The 23,160-nt window shown below is 44.4% G+C and overlaps 1 protein-coding gene across 1 annotated transcript in view; it reads right to left on the bottom strand.

The window, feature by feature from the left end:
- Positions 1-4,178: 4,178 nt before the first annotated feature.
- GLP1R (glucagon like peptide 1 receptor) overlaps positions 4,179-23,160 on the bottom strand; it is a 257,183-nt gene continuing 238,201 nt past the window's right edge. Inside the window, 1 exon segment of the mRNA XM_030199256.1 lies at positions 4,179-4,391. Within this exon segment, the coding sequence (XP_030055116.1) occupies positions 4,179-4,391 (213 nt within the window).

Genomic DNA, 23,160 nt, shown 5'->3' with positions numbered 1-23,160 from the left:
CTCGCTGGCCATCTCCCGATTTGTGTCGGAAGATGGCCGGTGATCTCCTTCGAAAATAAGCTGGATAGTAACATAGTAGATGATGGCAGAGAAAGACCTGCATGGTCCATCCAGTCTGCCCAACAAGATAAACTCATATGTGCTACTTTTTCATATACCTGACCTTGATTAGTATCTGCCATTTTCACGGCACAGACTGTAGAAGTCTGCCCAGCACTAGCCCCGCCTCCCAACCACCAGCCCCGCCCCCCACCACCGGCTCTGTCACCCAATCTCCACTAAGCTTCTGATTATTTAAATTGGAGCAGGGGAGTCACAACCAGCTGGAAGTGAGAAATGGACAATATAGTTAATGCATAAGAGTCCAGCCAACAAAATCAGCCATGAGAAAAATCCCAGTGCAGTTATATCAGCACACAAAACCATTCTCTCCCCCCCCCCCCCCCGGTAGGGACTGTATGACGGACTTTCTTCAATTAGTGCTTGAAATGTCTATCAAAAAGTCACTATGATATAAAATGACTCTCATCTCCCACTGTCCATTCCAAAGATTGCCATGATATAAAAGTGCATCCAGAATGTGCCATATTTAGACTGCGGTATTATATAATAGAAAAGAAGGGCTCTTGTAGCCAGGATGAACTGAGCTATAATTAGATCCTCTTTTTTGATGGCCTTGAGGCTTAATCAGAATATGGCAGGGATCGATTCCAGAGAAGACAACCAAACAAGGCTGTCCACAAAATAACCCCTTTGCTTTTCTGGCTCCAAAAATCAGTCGCCACATGTCATATATTGCAGCATTGTCATTTCAACCTGTGCCAGAATGCAAATGCTAGTAAAATACCAAAAATCATTTTTTAAAGGTTGATCTTAGCCAGCTGGTTATTAGTCTTAAAAATGTTGGCTCCCCTGATGGATTGTGACTTTTATCAACACTGACATCAATGTGGTACAGCGCTTTTTCAAAGAGAGAAAGTGGAAATAAATCAACAATGCCTTTTACTCATTCATCCATTCATTCCGTTCCTGTTGATTTGAATATACAGTTATTGCAAGGAATGTTCTTACAATGCAGTCTAGCATCAAACAGAAATGAACAGCAAGCATGTAACTGTCCGTGGTGCTGATCTCGGTTAGTCATTGCTGGAGATGCAAGGGACAAACCTCAGTAAATCTTTTAAAAATATATTGCACAATTTGATTTATATATATATATATAAACACATTAAAGCTTAAAGTAAACACAAGCAGTAGGTTTCCAAATTCCACAGTTCATACTTATTAGCAGCACAAAGATTTTGTAAGCATAGGAGCTTGTAGGCATGTGGTGCATACATGAAGGCGAGAGTCTTGATTACTGCATCAACCTGAAAGATTGCATCTCAATTGCCATCATATTTCTGGCCAAACAGGGCCAGCCTTAGCAATTACAGGGCCCTGTGCAAAGCAGTTTCATACCCCTCCTCCCCCTCCCACAGGCAGGACTTAAGATTTCAAATGAAGTGTCAGGGATTTATTTAAACAGAATTCTTTAATCACTACTGTTGTAATCTTAGGGGTCCTGCCCATATATTCCTATGAGCATTTCTAATGTTTAGCATGCCTTTGTAAAAGACCCCCTTAGTGAGGAGAAGCAGAAATACCAAGGGGAGAGGTAGAGGGAAAGGGAAAAGAAGCTTTAACCATTTGCAAAGCTGACTCGGATAAGTGTGGGGCATTGTGCAGCCCTGTTAAAGCTGGTCCTGTGGCCAAAACGTTTTGCCTAAATATGAAACAGCCACCACTGGATGGAATGTATTTAAAATGCAGGATTAAAGAGGGGCTGTTTAGTGGGGAAACAATACTGTGGTAAACTCACAAATAAACAATTGCCATTAAATGATATCTGTCACTTTGGTACCATTGTCCTCTCACTGCTGCCGATTAAAGTCTTTGAACAGATTCTACAATCCATGAATTCTGCCCGATAGAATTATTCCCATTTGCTCGCTGTTGGTTTCTCCCCTTATAATATGATCCCAAAAGGTGGGGAATGCATTTGGATTTCTTTTTCAGACGGTGGTCTATTTTTAGATAGCAATCCACTCTCTAGGCAGGATGACTATAATTAAATTGCTGAATAGACATCAACCCCTTTTCCCTTATTCTCTCCCTCCTAAAAAACAAAAAAAAAAATAGCCCACAACTGAAAAAGCCCCGCCTTTCTGGATAGCAGTCGTCGGATCTAGGACACATCTCATCTGGACTCGGTGCTACAGAAAAACTACAGGGATTGGATCCTCAAACACCCGTCCCTCCTGCCCCCCTTCGAAAGGGACTTCAATCAGGGAATTTCTTTCAATAATATAAAAAGAATCCTATATAATAAAACGCACCTCCAGCATTCTGAAGCTGACTGCACGGCTGAGGCATTCCTGCTCTCTGTATCCATCTCCTGAATTGACATCACGTACTTCCGGGTTCGTCACAAGCAGAAGTGACCAACCACACGAGGTTTCTCGGCTTCAGAATGTTGGAGGTGCATTCTATTAAATAGGATTGGTCAGTTCCTTGAAGCACAGCCGGAGCTCAGCGTCCTGCACAGTAACGCTCAGACACAAGAGAGAGAGAGGGGGGCCTGACACCAGAGAGAGGGAGGGAGGGGGGGCCTGACACCAGAGAGGGGGAGGGAGGTATCTCTGTCACACACACACTCTCTCTCACACAGTCAATGTCTTTCTCTCTCTCACTCTCACACATTGTCTCTCACACACTCTATGTCTCACACTGTATCACATTCACTCTCACTCACACACTCTCTTGGTCTCATACACTCAGTCTCACAGAGAGTCTGTGTCTCACACACACTCTCTCTCTTGCACACACTGTATCTGTGTGAAACTCACACTCTCTCTCTCACACTGAGTCTCACATACGCACTTGAACACACTCTCATTCTCACACACACACTCTCTCTCTCACAGACACACTCGCACCCAGACTTACTCTCTATCTCTCACACACACACACTCGCACATTCACTCTCTCTCTCTCACACACAGTCACTCTCACATACACTCTCTCAAACATACACACTCCGAGGAAAACCTTGCTAGCGCCCGTTTCATTTGTGTCAGAAACGGGCCTTTTTTACTAGTTTAGTAATAAAATGTGTCTAGAAACAAAAGCCTCACAGAGCTACTCAGTGCACAGAAGAGATTTATCGGCTTGGAAATTCCAGAACGGACAATTTGAGAAAATCTTTTCTTGCCATATAATCTATCGGCAGTGGGGGTTATTTGCTGGGTGGAGAACTCTGAATCAATCCCATAAGGACTTATCGTAATTTGTAATGGGAGATTCCCTTTACAGTGAGTCAGCATCAATCAGTTTTTTTCAATTTTTACAGCTATAATGCTCCTGAAGTAATGTGCTTCAGAAATTATGTCCACTAAAATATTGCTTTATAAATCACCCTTGATGGGTAGTATAGTTAACGGCCCACAGTGCTTGAGGCCACTATGGATGGGCTACTGAAATACTTTTTAACTTATGGTTTAACCTTATTTTAAGTTCAGTTTCCATTTCAAAGCATTTTGAGAACTGAAGTGCCTCTTTTTCTATTGTGGAAACAGGACCAACCCCCCCCCCCCCCCCACCCCTCAGAATGTCTTGGAGCTTGAGTTTAAGAAAGGGGGATTGGAGTGGACCCTCTCGAACGTGACCTACACTGTAGATTTTGGTAGCTTGCTGCCTTTTGTAGCAAAAATAGTTCATATTTGTTAGAAATCAAAGTTTACCGTAGTAGAGGCCAGAAATCACACACAAATTGGGAAGAACCTTGTAGTAAGTCCATTTGACCCTATAGCTATCCAGTTTTTGAAATGGATGTAATTTTGTGACCAGTCAACCCTTTCCTCAGATTTAACAGACAAACCTTTTATTACCCTGTATTTGACCTATAATTTGCTTGCTAGGTAATATTTGGACAACGTAGCTCTTGATTATTAACTGGAAAGAAAATGTGCAACCTTTTGGAGGTTAAACTTTCTGATTTGAAGGAGCTACACGAGGAGGCTGCTCTCATTAAGCAATCCAGGAAGCTACGCATTACTGAGATCTCTTGTTTCTGAATTCAGGAGGATTCATGACTTCAGCACCCAGAAGGAATGAGCAGGACCCTGGGTGCCTCCCGATTAAAGTGCCACGTCACATGAGTTCAACAGATTGTTTCTAGAGTGTTCCTTAAACGTGTCTCTGGGAATAGCGGCTTAAATGGTACTCCCAAGGGTGCCTCCACTGCTCAGGCTGTTGGCTGGGAACTGTAGAGGTTTCTTGTTCGTGTCCCGTTGGCTGTACATGTGTTCCAGTCTCCAGCGTTCCCAACGCTTCTGAAACTCAGCTTGAACCTAGGAAGGAAACCAAGGCACGGTAAGGCAAGCAATGCTAGTAAAAGGAGGGGCTGGCATTGGTGTGTAGCTTGGTAACCACTGTTGGTAGAATTAGAGAAGGTTTCCTTATCGCTTCCCTGCCATCTGTGAGTCTCAACATAGTCTACTAAAATTCATGCTGCTTCCAGGGTCAGATTGACATAGCTTGTATTCCTAGGTGCAGGGACCCCATTCTGAAGATAACCTACCAAGTTCCATTCTCTCCTGACCAGCATCCCCCTACTCTGTTCCCTCTGCCCAGTATCCCCTCTCCGTCTAGCATCCCTTTCTTTCCTCCCTCCTGTACTCTCTCCTCCTGTCCTGTAGCATCCCCTTCTCTCTTGGTACTCCTCAATTTCCCCCTCTCATCCTCACCACAGATCAGCATCTTCGTTTTCTTTTCCTATGTCCAGGGGTGTGCTGGTAAATTTTTAACAACGGGCTCTCCCTCCAGGCATAGCTGGCCCTGAAATTTGGGGGGAGGGGGGAATACATGCCTCTCTCTCCCCTCCCTTGTGCGGGCATGCTAGGCATACCTTTGCCGAGCCCCACCAGCCAATAAATGGACTGCCACCATTCTCTGCTGCTTGTTTCTGGCTCTGAGCAGCATGATGGAACCTTCTTGCGCTTGCATGAAAAGTCCCAGCCTGATGCTCAGAGTCAGAAACAAGGAGCAGGGAGCAGCAGCAGTCTATTTACTTGGCTGGTGGGGCCAGCATTACTGCCAGCAAAGTAAAAGAGAATTCAGGTTAGGGCCCAAGCCCACATTTTGGGAGTCAGTTGTTAAAGTAGCCATGGGGAGGCCTACTTTAACAACCGGCTCCCCAAATTCTTAAAAACTTAACAAACGGCTCTCGCGAGCCCGCTCCAGCACACCACTGCCCATGTCCATCCTCTATCCCCTCCTGCCTCCCCTGCCAGCAGTCTTCCTACTTCTTCCACCCAGCATCTCCTTCTTTCTTCCCTTATGCCCATCTAGTATTCCCTTCTGTCTCTCCTTTCTGCCAGCAGTCTTCCCAACTCTCTTGCACCCAGCAGCATCTGTTTCTCTTTCCCCCACCCAGCATTCTCTTCTTTTCCCTTCTTTCCTGCCTATAGGCAACCGTGTTCCTTCCTCCCTTGTTCTCTATCAGTCTCTCCTCTAAGGCATCTTCGGCTATACCAAAAGAAAGCCTTCATCCTCCACAGAAGGCTCAGTTTTCTCAATTGTGGTGGCCCCGCTTTTTTTTGTCTCAAAACCTTATGCAACCTTCTCTAGTAAACAATGGAGAATAAAAACACTGCCAGTTGCATAGCCAAGGGTGGGCCCAGGCCCATTCACTTTGGGCTCAGGCCCACCCAGTAGCAGCACACCTGTGATGTGACTGGTAGGGGATCCCCAAGCTCCACCAGTCGAAAACTCCAAACAACTGTCCCTCTTGCACACCTTGTAAATAGCAGATCTTCGCCCGCAGTGAGCAGTGACTGATACATACTGCTCGCACCAGCCCCACAGCCTTCCCTCTGATGTATTCTCGCCTATGCGAAAACAGGAAGTTGCATCAATTGGAAACTGATGCAACTTGGTAATTGGTAACAAAACGGGAGCTGGGCAGACTTCTACGGTCTACGCCCTCGTCGTGACTGAATAGATAGGGCTGGGCTAGAGTGTAAATTTTAAGGTGCTTCGATGTTAGCTTCAGAACTTAGTACAAGAACAGTACTGGGCAGACTTCTACGGTCTGTGCCCTGAGAATGGCAAGGACAAATCAAACTCGGGTATACATATAAAGTAACATATACCATGTAAATGAGTTTATCTTGTTGGGCAGAGTAGATGGACCGTACAGGTCTTTTTGTGTCGTCATTTAATATGTTACTATCCTGCTTATAATCGAATGAGAAAAACGCCCAAGTTCCGACCTAAATCGGGAGATGGACGTTTATCTCACAAAAACGAATAAAGCGGTATAATCGAAAGCCGATTTTTGGACGTTTTCAACTGCAATCCGTCGCGGATGCGGACAAAGTTGATGGGGGCGTGTCAGAGGTGTGGCGAAGGCGGAACTGGGGCGTGGTTATCTGCCGAACAGAGATGGGCGCATTTCACCGATAATGGGAAAAAAGTATGCGTTTTTAGCTAGAATTTAGGACACTTTTCCTGGACCCTGTTTTCTCACGAATAAGGCCCCAAAAAGTGCCCTAAATGACCAGATGACCACTGGAGGGAATCGGGGATGACCTCCCCTGACTCCCCCAGTGGTCACTAACCCCCTCCCACCACAAAAAATGAAGTTTCTCAACTTTTTATTTTCACCCTCAAATGTCATACCCAGCTCCCTGACAGCAGTATGCAGGTCTGCTCAGTGTGCTGCTGCGGCTAGGAAAGCGAATAGAATGTTGGGTGTTATTAGGAAGGGTATGGAGTCCAGGTGTGCGGATGTTATAATGCCGTTGTATCGCTCCATGGTGCGACCGCACCTGGAGTATTGTGTTCAGTACTGGTCTCCGTATCTCAAAAAAGATATAGTAGAATTGGAAAAGGTACAGCGAAGGGCGACGAAAATGATAGTGGGGATGGGACGACTTTCCTATGAAGAGAGGCTGAGAAGGCTAGGGCTTTTCAGCTTGGAGAAGAGATGGCTGAGGGGAGATATGATAGAAGTGTATAAAATAATGAGTGGAATGGATCGGGTGGATGTGAAGCGACTGTTCACGCTATCCAAAAATACTAGGACTAGAGGGCATGAGTTGAAGCTACAGTGTGGTAAATTTAAAACGAATCGGAGAAAATTTTTCTTCACCCAACGTGTAATTAGACTCTGGAATTCGTTGCCGGAGAACGTGGTACGGGCGGTTAGCTTGACGGAGTTTAAAAAGGGGTTAGATAGATTCCTAAAGGACAAGTCCATAGACCGCTATTAAATGGACTTGGAAAAATTCTGCATTTTTAGGTATAACTTGTCTGGAATGTTTTTACGTTTGGGGAGCGTGCCAGGTGCCCTTCACCTGGATTGGCCACTGTCGGTGACAGGATGCTGGGCTAGATGGACCTTTGGTCTTTCCCAGTATGGCACTACTTATGTACTTATGTCACTGGAGGAGTTGTTAGGGGGTGCAGTGGACTTCAGGCAGGTGGACCCAGGCCCATCCCCCCTACCTGTTACAATTGTGCTGCTTAATGCTTATTAGTCGTCCAACCCCCCCAAACCCACTGTACCCACATGTAGGTGCCCCCCTTCACCCCTTAGGGCTATAGTAATGGTGTAGACTTGTGGGCAGTGGGTTTTGAGGGGGATTTGGGGGGCTCAACACACAAGGGAAGGGTGCTATGCACCTGGGAGCTCTTTTACCTTTTTGTTTGTTTTTGTAAAAGTGCCCCCTAGGGTGCCCGGTTGGTGTCCTGGCATGTGAGGGGGACCAGTGCACTACGAATCCTGGCCCCTCCCACGAACAAATGCCTTGGATTTATTCGTTTTTGAGCTGGGCGCTTTCATTTTCCGTTATCGCTGAAAAACAAAAACGCCCAGCTCACACATTGTTGAATAAAACATGGGCGTCTATTTTTTCCCAAAATACGGTTCGGTCCGCCCCTTCACGGACCCGTTCTTGGAGATAAACGCCCATGGAGATAGGCGTTTTCGTTCAATTATGCCCCTCCATGTTACTCTTTGGGGTTCTACATGGAATGTTGCTACTAATTGGGATTCTGGAATCTCGTAACTCTTTAGGATTCCAGAATCTTCAGAACTTTTAGTACAAGAACAGTGCTGGGCAGACTTCTAGGGTCTACGCCCAGATCATGCTTGAATAGATATATAGATGGGCTGGAGTGTAAATTTTAAGGGGCTCAGACGTTAACTTCAGAACTTTTAGTAGAGGAACCGTACTGGGCAGACTTCTACGGTCTGTGGCCTGAGAATGGCAAGGACAAATCAAACTCGGGTATAAAGTATCACATACCATGTAAAATGAGTTTATCTTGTTGGGCAGACTGGATGGACCGTACAGGTCTTTATCTGCTGTCATTTACTATGTTACTCTTTGGGGTTCTACATGGAATGTTGCTACTAATTGGGATTCCGGAATCTTGTAACTCTTTAGGATTCCAGAATCTTCAGAACTTTTAATACAAGAACAGTGCTGGGCAGACTTCTACGGTCTGTGCCCTGAGAATGGCAAGGACAAATCAAACTCAGGTATAAAGTATCACGTACAATGTAAAATGAGTTTATCTTGTTGGGCAGACTGGATGGACCGTACAGGTCTTTATCTGCTGTCATTTACTATGTTACTCTTTGGGGTTCTACATGGAATGTTGCTACTAATTGGGATTCCGGAATCTTGTAACTCTTTAGGATTCCAGAATCTTCAGAACTTTTAATACAAGAACAGTGCTGGGCAGACTTCTACGGTCTGTGCCCTGAGAATAGCAAGGACAAATCAAACTCGGGTATAAAGTATCACGTACCATGTAAAATGAGTTTATCTTGTTGGGCAGACTGGATGCACCGTGCATCTGCCGTCATTTACTATGTTACTATGCATCAGAGGGAAGGGTGTGGGGCCAACATGAGCAGTGTGTATTAGTTGCTGCTCACTGCTGGTGAAAATCAAGCCATTTAAAAGGTATGCGGGGGTGGGAGATGTTTGAGAGACCATGATACCAAATCACTTGTGGGACAAGGCGGAGTTCTTCTGCCCACCCATCTTGGGCCCAGGCCCACCCAAAATTGGGTGTCTGGCTACGCCCCTGGGCGCTGCAGTGTTCTTTATTTCTCCTTCCTATCCTGTAGATAAAATGTAGTTTTGCTTCTTTTTTTCTTCCTTTCTCTCCTTACTATATTTTTGTTATTGTAAACTGCTCTGAAAGTTCATCCCATGGGTGGTATATCAAACATTAATAAAAGCTAAGATTTAAAAGTATACGAAAATGTATTATTCAACTTCCACCCCCCCCCCCCCCCCAATAAAACACCCAGCAATGAGTTAGGAAGGTACAAAGGAATGAACAGCTACGGTGTTGAAAGGCAAACTTGTGTCTGAACCCTTATATGGCAGTCCATGGGTGGCGCAGAAGACGGTAATGGCCCCTCATCCTGTATCCCCTGAATTTCTGTTTTTCAGCTGTGCAGAATATTTGTATCCTCCTCCCACACACCCCTCCTAACCAGGCCCTTATTACAAGCATTGTTAGCAAGAATCCAGATTTCTGGAGGCATTTATCCTCTGGAGCCCCAAAAGAGTGGAGGAACGCCCCCAGGGAGGAGCTAAACGAGACCAAGATGGGCATTTTCGATATGACACCTAAGTCCGATTTGACGTCTTAAATCAATATGATGTCTAAGTCCGATTAGTTAATGTTTTTTCTATGTCATAGGTGCATGGAAATACAGTTTAACATAATGGGATTGAGTTTTCCTTTATTCCCATTTCTGGTCTCTCTCTGCCCGCCTAGCTAGCTGGCATCCCAGAAGCATGACTTCATCCTGGGGTTACAGCACAGAACGTTCATAATCCAAATAGGAAAGGTGGTCATTTTTGAAAAAGAAAAAGGTCTCTTTTTTGTAATACTATTTTGAACAAGGTTTTGTGCTTTGGACATCTTGGTTTTTGTTCCATTAAAAAAAAAATATGAATAAGTGCAAAACCTAGAGATTCATGCCATTGGGATGTAGGAGGAGCCAGCATTTTTAGTAGACTGGTCCCTCAGACATCCCAGGAGAGCAATGGGGGAACCCTAGAGGGCACTTCTGTGCACTTCATAAAAATGCTCCCAGGTACACATCTCACCTTTGCTCCCTTACCTTGTCCCCTGAGCATTCCAAAACCCACTGTCCCCCACTGTACACCACTACAATAGCCCTTATGGGTGAAGTAGGGTTTTGGTGTCCTTAGGAGGGGTCACAGTTTCCACCACAAGTGTGATAGGTAGAGGAAGATAGGAACCTGAGTTCCCCACTCCATAGTGCACTGCACCGACCACTACACTACTCCAGGGACCTTCATGCTGCTCTAATAGACCTGACTAACATCTGAGAGTGTCATAGAGGCCGGTAAGCGTAGGCGCCGACTCCATGGGTGCTGTGGGTGCTCGAGCACCCCCAATATTTCACCCACCGGAAGTTCGTTCCCTCCCTCCCTCCTCTCTTTGAGTTCCAGGCCCCCTCCCTCCGAATTTTAAAAGTCATCTATCTTACCTCATTGGGGTTAGGGCAGCAGCAGCAGCGGTAAAAAGCATGCAGGCTCGGCTCGGTGCTTAGTTCCGTTTTCCCTTCTCTCTCTCTCAGCTCTGGTCCCGCCCTCATTTCCTGTTTCCGCAAGGGCAGGGCCAGAGCTGAGAGAGAGAGAAGGGAAAACGTAACTAAGTGCTGAGCCTGCATGCTTTTTACCGCTGCTGCCGCCATAACCCCGACGAGGTAACATAGATGACTTTTAAAATTCGGAGAGAGGGGGCTTGGAACTCAAAGGGAGGTGCTTTATGACACTTTTTGGACTTTTTTTCTCATTTGAAAATGAGCCCTTAAGTGTTGCATTTTTCTTTTTGCAGTTATTTGTGGCCTCATTTGGATTTTAAATGCACTTGTCTTTCCGATCCAAACTCAGGGCTCAGGGCAAGTTACATTCAGGTACAGCACGTATTTCTCTGTCCCAAGGGGCTTACAATATAAGTTCCCAATATTCCAAATGATGTAACTGATTGGAGAGGCTCCTGCTGGGTTAACTCATGCTGAGTGGATCAGGAGGGGATATTCAGTAGCACTGAACTGGACAATGCCACTCAATAACCCTTTTTTACTGCCACAGCACTCGCTAGTTAGTTCTGGAGCAGAGCAGGGTTAGAGTCTGGGAACAGGCTGGAGTTATGCGGGATCCAGAGATACCCTCATAGTTAACCAGGCAAGTAAGACAGCATAACTAGAAGCCCAAACTTTGCCTGGTTAGCTATGTGGGTGTGGCACTGACTATTGGCCATAGCCACATAACTCAATGACCTGAATATTCTACTACCACTACTTATCATTTCTATAGCACTACTAGACGTACGCAGTGCTGTATACTAGAACATGAAGAGACAGTTCGTGCTTGACAGAGCTTACAGTCTAACTGGGACAGACAAACAGGACAAATAAGAAACAAGGACATAGAGTAGCAAGATTCCGGAATCCCAAAGAGTAGCAACATTCTGTGCAGAATCCCAAAGAGTAGCAAGATTCTGGAATCCGAAAGAGTAGAAAGATTCCGGAATCCCAAAGAGTAGCAACATTCTGTGCAGAATCCCAAAGAGTAGAAAGATTCCGGAATCTCAAAGACTATTACTACTACTTATCATTTCTATAGAGCTACTAGACATACACAGATATGTACACTAGAACATGAAGAGACAGTTCCTGTTTCACAGAGCTTACAGTCTAACTGGGACAGACAAACAGGACAAATAAGAAACAAGGACATAGAGTAGCAAGATTCCGGAATCCCAAAGAGTAGCAACATTCTGTGCAGAATCCCAAAGAGTAGCAAGATTCTGGAATCCGAAAGAGTAGAAAGATTCCGGAATCCCAAAGAGTAGCAACATTCTGTGCAGAATCCCAAAGAGTAGAAAGATTCCGGAATCTCAAAGACTATTACTACTACTTATCATTTCTATAGAGCTACTAGACATACACAGATATGTACACTAGAACATGAAGAGACAGTTCCTGTTTCACAGAGCTTACAGTCTAACTAGGACAGACAAACAGGACAAATAAGGGTCAAGGACAAAGAGTAGCAAGATTCCAGAATTCCAAAGAGTTGCAAGATTCTGGAATCCCAAAGAGTAGCAGCATTCTATGTAGAATCCCAAAGAGTAGCAAGATTCTGGAATCCAAAAGAGTAGAAAGACTACTACTAATACTTATTATTTCTATAGAGCTTCTAGACATACACAGAGCTGTACACTAGAACATGAAGAGACAGTTCCTGTTCTACAGAGCTTACAGTCTAACTAGGACAGACAAACAGGACAAATAAGGGTCAAGGACAAAGAGTAGCAAGATTCCAGAATTTCAAAGAGTAGCAACATTCTGTGCGGAATCCCAAAGAGTAGCAACATTCTGGAATCCGAAAGAGTAGAAAGATTCCGAATCTCAAAGACTACTACTACTACTTATCATTTTTATAAAGCTTCTAGACATACACAGAGCTGTACACTAGAAAATGAAGAGACAGTTCCTGTTTGACAGAGCTTACAGTCTAACTAGGACAAATAAGGGACAAGACAAAGAGTAGCAAGATTCCGGAATCCCAAAGAGTAGCAAGATTCCGGAATCCCAAACAGTAGCAACATTCTGGAATCCGAAAGAGTAGAAAGAGTCCGGAATCTCAAAGACTACTACTACTACTTACCATTTCTATAGAGCTACTAGACATACACAGATCTGTACACTAGAACATGAAGAGACAGTTCCTGTTTTACAGAGCTTACAGTCTAACTAAGACAGACAAACAGGACAAATAAGGGTCAAGGACAAAGAGTAGCAATATTCCAGAATTCCAAAGATTTGCAAGATTCCTGAATCCCAAACAGTAGCAACATTCTGTGCAGAATCCCAAAGAGTAGCAAGATTCTGGAATCCGAAAGAGTAGAAAGATTCCAGAATTTCAAGGACTACTACTGCTACTTATCATTTCTATAGAGCTACTAGACATACACAGAGCTGTACACTAGAACATGAAGAGACAGTTCCTGCTTGACAGAGCTTACAGTCTAACTAGGACAGACAAACAGGACAAATAAGGGACAAGGACAAAGAGTAGCAATATTCCAGAATTCCAAAGAGTAGCAAAATTCTGTGCAGAATCCCAAAGAGTAACAAGATTCTGGAATCCGAAAGAGTAGAAAGATTCCGGAATCTCAAAGACATATTACTACTACTTATCATTTCTATAGAGCTACTAGACATACACAGATCTGTACACTAGAACATGAAGAGACAGTTCCTGTTTTACAGAGCTTACAGTCTAACTAAGACAGACAAACAGGACAAATAAGGGTCAAGGACAAAGAGTAGCAAGATTCCAGAATTCCAAAGAGTTGCAAGATTCCGGAATCCCAAAGAGTAGCAACATTCTATGCAGAATCCCAAAGAGTAGCAAGATTCTGGAATCCAAAAGAGTAGAAAGACTACTACTAATACTTATTATTTCTATACAGCTTCTAGACATACACAGAGCTGTACACTAGAACATGAAGAGACAGTTCCTGTTTTACAGAGCTTACAGTCTAACTAAGACAGACAAACAGGACAAATAAGGGTCAAGGACAAAGAGTAGCAAGATTCCAGAATTCCAAAGAGTAGCAAGATTCTGGAATCCGAAAGACTATTACTACTACTTATTATTTCTATAGAGCTTCTAGACATACACAGAGCTGTACACTAGAACATGAAGAGACAGTTCCTGTTTTACAGAGCTTACAGTCTAACTGGAACAGACAAACAGGACAAATAAGGGATAAGGGAATTACTAAGGTGGGAATGGTAAAAATGGGTACTGAACAAGTGAGTAAGGGTTAGGAGTTAAAAGCAGCATCAAAAAGGTGGTCTTTTAGCCTAGATTTGAAGATGGCCAGAAATGGAGCTTGATGTACCGGCTCAGGAAGTCTAGTCCAGGCATATGGTGCAGCAAGATAAAAGGAACGGAGTCTAGAGTTAACGGTGGAGGAGAAGGGTGCAGATATGAGAGATTTACCCAGTGAATGGTGTTCCTAGGAAGGAGTGTACGGAAAGATTTGAATGGAGAGGTACCGAGGAGTTGTTGCAGAGTGAATGCACTGCTGCTACTTGGATATCTGAATCTAATTTTAAAAAATTGCTCATTGCTGCTGGCTGAATATTGGCCCCTAAGTTTCGTATATGATGCAGTGAAAAGTAAAGATTACAAAAAAAAGTGAATGGAAGAAGTGGGGTTTGAACTCTAGTCACACCGAAGGATAAACAGAATACACGAAGGACCACATAGTGTGGAATTCATCTCTTGGGGAAGCAGCAGCTTCTTCAGAAGAGGCAGTGATGAGAGCTGCAACACTCATGAGCAACCTGGTGGCAGAGCTGGTGGTTGGGAGGTGGGGCTAGTGTGGGTAGACTTATACGGTCTGTGCCAGAGCTGGTGGTTGGGAGGCGGGGATAGGGCTGGCCAGACTTATACGGTCTGTGCCCTGAAGAGGACAGTACAAATAAAAAAAGTAGCACATATGAATTTATCTTCTTGGGCAGACTGGATGGACCGTGCAGGTCTTTTTCTGCCATCATCTACTATGTTACTATGTAACCTAAGCTGCCTTGTCTAACAGTAAGAGCCATATAAGCTGGACCGATGCCAACGCAGCTACAGAGAAAAGGATGTGGGATGCTTTAAACATTTTTATCAGCAAAAGCAATCTTCAGGAAGCATTTTGACCACCGAGAAACTAATTTTCTCTGCTCCTTAGTCCTTCTGTCCCTGTGGTGTGGAACAGATATCTCCAATCACATTCCTTGATTGCAATCCATGGGTGGGGTAGGACTTAGCAGGGACTAGGCAGCAGTAAAGACCAGCACAGCTATGATAGGACGGAAGATTTTCTGAAGTCAGAGTGCCAGAAATGAAGTTGTAGATGTATTTATTTATGTATTTATTAGGATTTATTTACCGCCTTTTTGAAGGAATTCACTCAAGGCAGTGTGCAGTAAGAATAAATCAAACATGAGTAATAGCCAATTACAAGAGTAAAAATATTCAAATAACAATACAAAGTATGGCATGGTATACTATTTACAATGTCAACACAATGTGTAATAGAATATTTTAATTGATAGTGAAGGGTAAAGCAAAGATGTAGCATATAGATAGGTAAGAAAGTAGGAAGTGTTAGAAAGTAAGGTGATTGATTTGAAGAAGGTTGCACTTGAGGTCAGAGAGATGGTTAAATATTATCTCAGCTAGGGTAGGAGTGGATAAACATGTCCCACTGCAGTATGTGCAGCCCGAGTCAATCCTTGTGTGTGTGAGTGAGACTAACAAGTTAGTTACTTCTTCCATTAAAGGCTTGGTTGAAGAGCCAAGCTTTCACCTGCTTCCTGAAGTAGAGATAGTCTTGTGTTAAGTGCAGCCTTTCAGGCAGTGCATTCCAGAGTGCGGGGGCTAGTCCGGAGAAGGCTCGCTTGCGGGTATCACATCGTGTAATGTCTTTTGGAGAGGGTGCGGTTAGTGATAGTCTTTGAGAGGACCTTAGTGTCTCCTTCCTTGTCTGCTTCAGCTAAAGTGAGATTTCATTAATCATCTTCAGCTAGCTTTTATTGATAGAGGATATCATCAATACTGATTGCTTATTTCAGTGGTTCTTAATCCAGTCCTTGGGGCACAGCTAGGTTAGCAGGATATCCACAATGAATATGCATGAGAGAGAGAGAGAGTTGCATGCAAATTATCTCATGCGTAGTCATTGTGGATATCCTGAAAACCTATCTGGCTGGGTGTACTCCGAGGTTTGGCTTGAGAACCGTTGGCTTATTTTATTTATTTATTTATTTGTAGCATTTGTATCTCATATTTTCCCACCAATTTGCAGGGTCAATGTGGCTTACATTATGCCGTAATGGTGATCGCCATTTCCGGGTACTATTTATTTATTATTTATTGCATTTGTATCCCACATTTTCCCACCTATTTGCAGGCTCAATGTGGCTTACATAGTTTAGTTATGATATTGTCATTCCAGGAAATTGGATACAATTAGTAATCTGTAAAGACTGAGTAAGGGGAAGAAGAAGGAAGTGGTTGGGTGAGAAAGTTTAGAAGGTGGACTTTCATAGCTGGATGGATTGGTGAGGTGGATTGTTGAGCTATGGGTTCTCTTTGTAGACTTTGTTGAAGAGATATGTTTTCAAAGATTTGCAAAAGTTAGTCATTTCCTTAATTGCCTTTAGGTCTTTGGGTAATGCATTCCATAGCTGCGTGCTCATGTAGGAGAAGGTAGTGGCATGCATTAGCTTGTATTTTAGACCTTTGCAGCTGGGGAAGTGTAGATTGAGAAATTTGCAGGACGATTTTTTGGCGTTTCTGGGAGGTACACCCACAAGGTTTAGCATGTATATTGGGGCGTCTCCGTGAATGATTTTGTGAACCATCGTGCAGATCTTGAACGCAATGCCTTCCTTAAGTGGGAGCCAGTGAAGCTTCTCTCTTAGGGGTTTTGCACTTTCATATTTAGGTTTTCCAAATATGAGTCTGGCGGCAGTATTCTGGGCTGTCTGTATTGCATTAGGTGCATACAAGTATGGTAAAGAAGAATGCATTATGGTATTGCATAGAGGTTACTGAGTAATAGAGTGAGTTGTAACTTAAGTTAGGTCATCGACTATAGAAAGATCATAAAGATCATTTTATGTCAAAGAAAAGTTCCTGTGATAGGAAAAGCATTGGCAAGGCATGCCAGTCTTTGTTTTATTACTTGTGATGTTTTTATGTGGTCCCAGGTGGGCTGTAAACATTTTTCAACACACTAATTAATGTCCTTCCTATGTCATAAATGCATGGAAATACATAACATAATGGGATCGCGTTTTCCCAGTCTCTTCCTGTCCGCCTAGTCAGCTGGCATCCCAGAAGCACGACTTCCCCCTGGGGTTACAGCACACTGGCATTTCCTCTCTCCTTCCTGGGCCCTGACTAAGAGTGTGCCACAAGGGTATCTCCTCTTTCCGTCAGCTGGCCCAGGAAGGGGCTTTGCATTAATCTCTTCTTCTTTTTAAAAATTTTTTTAATTTATTTTTATTTATAGCATTTCAAATTGTACATGAAAGATTCAACTTTGACAGAAATCCAGAAATAGTAACAAAGAAAAAAAAAACACCCCATAATTAAATGTCACTATTAAGTGACATTACGGAGACGCTCCAACGTATATGTCAGACCTCGTTCACTTACCTCTCAGAAATGCTAAAAGATCTTCCCGCACACTTCTCAACCTACACTTCCCGGACTGCAAAGGATTAAAATATAAACTAACGCACGCTACCAGCTTTTCCTACCTGAGCACGCAGCTGTGGAATGCACTACCAACTCATTTGAAAACAATTAACGAAAAAACTAACTTTCGCAAATCTCTGAAAACCTCTCTCTTCAACAAAGCCTTTCATGAGAATACATAGCCTAACTACCATACTTCATCACACCACCATACTTAGAACGATGCCTCTATATAACTGTATGCTTAGTCCTTCTATGTAATCCTCGATCTCATTGTAATACCAAATGTATCTTTTACCCTGGAATGGAGATGTCATTACATAGTAACATAGTAACATAGTAGATGACGGCAGAAAAAGACCTGCACGGTCCATCCAGTCTGCCCAACAAGATAACTCATATTTGCTGCTGTTTGTGTATACCCTACTTTGATTTGTACCTGTGCTCTTCAGGGCACAGACCGTATAAGTCTGCCCAGCACTATCCCCGCCTCCCAACCACCCGCCCCTCCTCCCAACCACCGGCTCCGGCACAGACCGCACAAGTCTGCCCAGCACCATCCCCACCTCCCAACCACCAGCCCCGCCTCCCAACCCCAGCTCCGGCACAGACCGTACAAGTCTGTCCAGCACTATCCCCGCCTCCCAACCACCAGTCCCGCTGCCCACCACCAGCCCTGGCACAGACCGTACAAGTCTGTCCAGCACTATCCCTGCCTCCCAACCACCTGCCCCGCCTCCCGATCCTGACTAAGCTCCTGAGGATCCATTCCTTCGGCACAGGATTCCTTTATGCTTATCCCACGCATGTTTGAATTCCGTTGCCGTTTTCATTACAGGTTTTGTAAGCCACATTGAGCCTGCAAATAGGTGGGAAAATGTGGGATACAAGTGCAATAAATAAATAAATACGTATCTGATACAGGTATCCGATACAATCCACAAAAAGCAAAGGACAAAGAAAGTAGAGCCCGTAGAAGTAAAGGCATACGTGCACAGATTCCCTTGACAAAGCCCGGAGTTAAATAAAGCCGAAACGAGACCCCGTCGGATGTATACCCAAGATGAGTGCAATATGCGAAATGTTATCGATTAAAAATGGGTGTTAGGAGTTGAGTTATTCAAAAGATATATTACAAAAAAACCCAAAAGAAATCATAAAACCAGCAACGGAGGTTTTTTAGCCGATGATGAATGAGTCTGTGAGTCATATGAAAGTTTGAATTTTGACCGCAGGCAGGCAGAGGCTTTTCCTCCACAATCAAGAAAAGATCAGAAAAAGAAACCACAACAGATTGATAACCACTGGGGTGTGTTTGGGAAGTAATCTTCACAGGTTGGTGGTTGTAGTTTCAGTCCATTGACGAGTTAATATCCCCACAACTTACATCATAATGCCTATCACAGAAGTCTACGAAACCCGTTTAGTTTACTCCTTCCTGAGTCCGACAGCAGATTTGCCCAGTGTAGGGACCGCAAAGGAGGTAATAAGCGGTTAACGTGGAGAAGTTACTGGGGCTGAGGAAAAGCCCGCTGTTTCTCTCGATGCTTAGGCATGAAGTCAGACAGAAAAATGCAAAGAAGAAAAGGTAACGCGGGCAGGAGTTTCTATCAACCACGTCCTACTTTAACGCCATCTTGGATCCTCCTAACCTTTTCTTCTTTCAGTGGCATGGACTGGATAGCAAAAAGATATTACAGGGAGGAGACTGGAGGTCCAGAGGGACTGTTAGCCTGCAGGGTGGGTAGAAATACTGTGATAAATAAGAGGCTGTCCTAGCCGGGGCAGCCCACTAGATGGCGCTGTTCCCCTAAAAATGTCCAGGATGTCCGGGGTAGGCCACTAGAGGGCGCTAGGAGAATAGATGGAGGTCGCTAGGACCGGGGAGAGCCCTGGGAGGTCCACAGGTGTAGGAGGTTATGGGCTGGGTCCTGTGTAGCTAATTAACCACTTTATACCCCACCTGAGATGTGAAAGAAAGAGGAGAGAGCTGGTAGCTGAAGAAAGAGAATCCCCCTGGAAAGAACTGGCAAAACCCTATGGACTTGTGGTGGACTGTGTGCTCAAAGAAGAAAAACAGGCTGGGGTAAGAAGTCCCTAAAGCATTAGTGTTGGACTGTGTAGCCTCAGTACTTAGAGGAACTGTGTGTTGAAAGAAAGAAAGGACTGTGTGTCCGGGACTGGGGGGTCCAAAGAAGAAATAGGACTGTGTGTCCAAAGAAGAAGTAGGGCTGGGTGTCCCCATACTGAGAAGCAGGCTGCAAAGCCTGGGGTTAGAAGTCCCCATAGTATTGAAGTTAGCACTGAGCCCAGGTATCTGTGTGGGGAGGCTCAGTGTGAAGATATGTGAATGTATAAAGTATTTAAGCTAGAAGAACTGTGCCCAGGGGCTGGAATAAAGAATTGCCTGAATATGCTGTTGGTAAGACCTGTTTAATTTTGCCTCTGGAGAACCAGGTCACCCTGTTCATGAAAGGATAACCTGCTAATCTGCATAGAATTTGCATACTGAGAACCAGCTCACCCTGAGTGAAAAAAGGGCCCAGGAGCTTGAGGTTGGATTGCTCAGGATGCTAGGAAGAGACTGTTTGAAGTCCTGTTCAGAGGCCAAAGGCCTGCTGGAGAGTGGGAGCAGTAGCCTCATCTTCAGAATACACTGCACTGAGATATCTGCCATCCTGTATTCAGGCTTAGAAGGTTTTTGCATAAATCCAGGCCTGTGCAGGGATTATATGTCAAATTGCCCCTTTCGCAATGTAAAGGACCTTTGAGCTCTGTATCATAACACTTGGATTGAAAACCTGTCCGTGACTTAGGGCTTTACGACTCAAGGATTTTCAGAAGGCTAGTTTATTTCACAGAATGCCTTTAGTATATCAGCTCTTTATTTTATTTTTTTCTTTTGGCCTGGTAGCTCCTTCCTCCTCTTTCTGACTTCCAGCAAACTCAGAAGTGGCCCTTCCTGGGGCTACAGAGTCATGAGCTTTCATTCATAGCTACCCGGGTTTTTGTTCCCTTACATCTTACCTAGCTAACACAAGGGTCCTTTTACTAAGGTGCGCTGAAAAATCACCTGCGGTAGTGTAGGCGCTTGTTTTGTCGTGCGCAGTATCATTTTTCAGCGTACCTGCAATAAAATGCCTTAAAAAAATTTTTTTGCAGAAAACGGGCGTGCGGCAAAATGAAAATTGCTGCACCTCTGCGTTTTGGGTCTGAGACCTTACCGCCAGTCGTGGACCTTGTGGTAAAGTCTCATGCGGTAACCAGGCGGTAATGACCTACGCTCGTCAAATGCCACTTGGCGCACGTCCGATATGCACATCTGAAAATAAAAATTCTTTTTCAGCCGTGCATATTGGACGTGTGCCAAAAGTGAAATTACCGCACGAGCCACGCGGTAGCCCGGCAGTAACTTCGTTTTGGTGCACGTTGGACTCGCATAGATGCTTACGCAGATTAGTGAAAGGGCCCCACAGTGACCGTTCTTTTGTTCAGCAGCACAGGTTTCTATTTTGTCCCTACCTCTGAGCAGGACTGGCCCAGCTACTAGGTGGCCACCTAGGGCAACAGGATTTAGAGGTAATTAAATATGCTGATAACACAAAGTTATTCAAAGTCGTTAACTCGCGACAGGATTGTGAAAAATTACAGAAGGACCTTACGAGACTGGGAGACTGGGCGGCTAAATGGCAGATGACGTTTAATGTGAGCAAGTGCAAGGTGATGCATGTGGGAAAAAAGAACCCGAATTATAGCTACGTCATGCAAGGTTCCATGTTAGGAGTTACGGACCAAGAAAGGGATCTGGGTGTCGTCGTCGATAATACATAGTAACATAGTATATGACGGCAGAAAAAGACCTGCACGGTCCGTCCAGTCTGCCCAACAAGATAAACTCACATGTGCCATTTTTTGTGTATACCTTACCTTGATTTGTACCTGTCTTTTTCAGGGCACAGACCTTATAAGTCTGCCCAGAAACACTGAAACCTTCTGCTCAGTGTGCTGCTGCAGCTAGGAAAGCAAATAGAATGTTGGGTATTATTAGGAAAGGTATGGAAAACAGGTGTGAGGATGTTATAATGCCGTTGTATCGCTCCATGGTGCGACCGCACCTTGAGTATTGTGTTCAATTCTGGTCGCCGCATCTCAAGAAAGATATAGCAGAATTGGAAAAGGTGCAGTGAAGGGCGACTAAAATGATAGCGGGGATGGGACGACTTCCCTATGAAGAAAGACTAAGGAGGCTAGGGTTTTTCAGCTTGGAGAAGAGATGGCTGAGGGGAGACATGATAGAGGTATATAAAATAATGAGTGGAGTGGAACAGGTGGATGTGAAGCGTCTGTTCACGCTTTCCAAAAATACTAGGACTAGGGGGAATGCGATGAAACTACAGTGTAGTAAATTTAAAACAAATCGGAGGAAATGTTTCTTCACCCAACGTGTAATTAAACTCTGGAATTCGTTGCCGGAGAACGTGGTGAAGGCGGTTAGCTTGGCAGAGTTTTAAAAGGGGTTGGACGGTTTCCTAAAGGACAAGTCCATAAACCACTACTAAATGGACTTGGGAAAAATCCACAATTCCAGGAATAACATGTATAGAATGTTTGTACGTTTGGGAAGCTCGCCAGGTGCTCTTGGCCTGGATTGGCCGCTGTCGGGGACGGGATGCTGGGCTCGATGGACCCTTGGTCTTTTCCCAGTGTGGTATTACTTATGTACTTATGGTGTGCCTCTGGCTCCCTTCTCACTGCCAGGCCTGCCCCCCACTACCTCCTGGGCACTGCTTGGGCCCCATAAGGAAGAGGAGCACTCTTGCTACAAATTAAGGGCCCCTTTTACTAAGCCACGTGAGGCGCCTACGCTCACCCAATGCACGCCAAATTGAACCTACCGCCCAACTACTGCGTGGCTGTTGCGCTAATTTCATTTTTGCCACACGTCCGCTATGCACGTCTGAAAAATATTTTTTATTTTCTGGCCGCTAGGTCTACGGCTGGCGGTAAAGTCTGAGACCCAAAATGGATGCGTGGCAATTTTCTTTTTCCTGCACGTCCATTTTCGGCAAAAAAAGGCTTTTACAGGTGCGCTGAAAAATGATTCTGCGTGCGCCCAAACCCCGCGCCTACACTACCACCAGCCATTTTTCAGCACGCTTTTGTAAAACGACCCCTAAGTTAAGTGATTTCTAATGCTTACAGTATATATGCGTTTCTGTGTAGAAAACTCAAGGAGCTGTTGTCCACATTATGAATTAAAAAAAAATGTTTTTGGAGGTTGTAAAGAACAATGATAGAAAAATGTGAGCTGTTTGGATATATTACAAGATGTCTACCTGACTGCAAGTTTACCTGTGGTGTCAGTCAGACAAGATAGCCACAGCCAACTGGGGTCTTTTTTCCTCCTTTAATATTCCCTTATCCCTTATTTGCCCTGTTTGTCTGTCCTAATTAGATTGTAAACTCTGTCGAGCAGGGACTGTCTCTTCATGTTCAAGTGTACAGCGCTGCGTACGTCTAGTAGCACTCTAGAAATAAGTAGTAGTAGTCTTTAGGATTCCGGAATCCTGCTATTCTTTGGGTTACGGAATGTTGCTACTCTTTAGGATTCCGCACAGAATCTTGCTACTCTTTGGGATTCCGGAATCTTGCTACCCTTTGTCCTTATCCCTTATCTGTCCTGTTTGTCTGTCCTAATTAGATTGTAAACTCCGTCGAGCAGGGACTGTCTCTTCATGTTCAAGTGTACAGCGCTGCGTACGTCTAGTAGCGCTATAGA

This window comes from Microcaecilia unicolor, chromosome 3, assembly GCF_901765095.1.
Source record: "Microcaecilia unicolor chromosome 3, aMicUni1.1, whole genome shotgun sequence".
Taxonomy (NCBI): Eukaryota; Metazoa; Chordata; class Amphibia; order Gymnophiona; family Siphonopidae; genus Microcaecilia; species Microcaecilia unicolor.
This window is presented reverse-complemented; position numbering and strand designations above follow the sequence as displayed.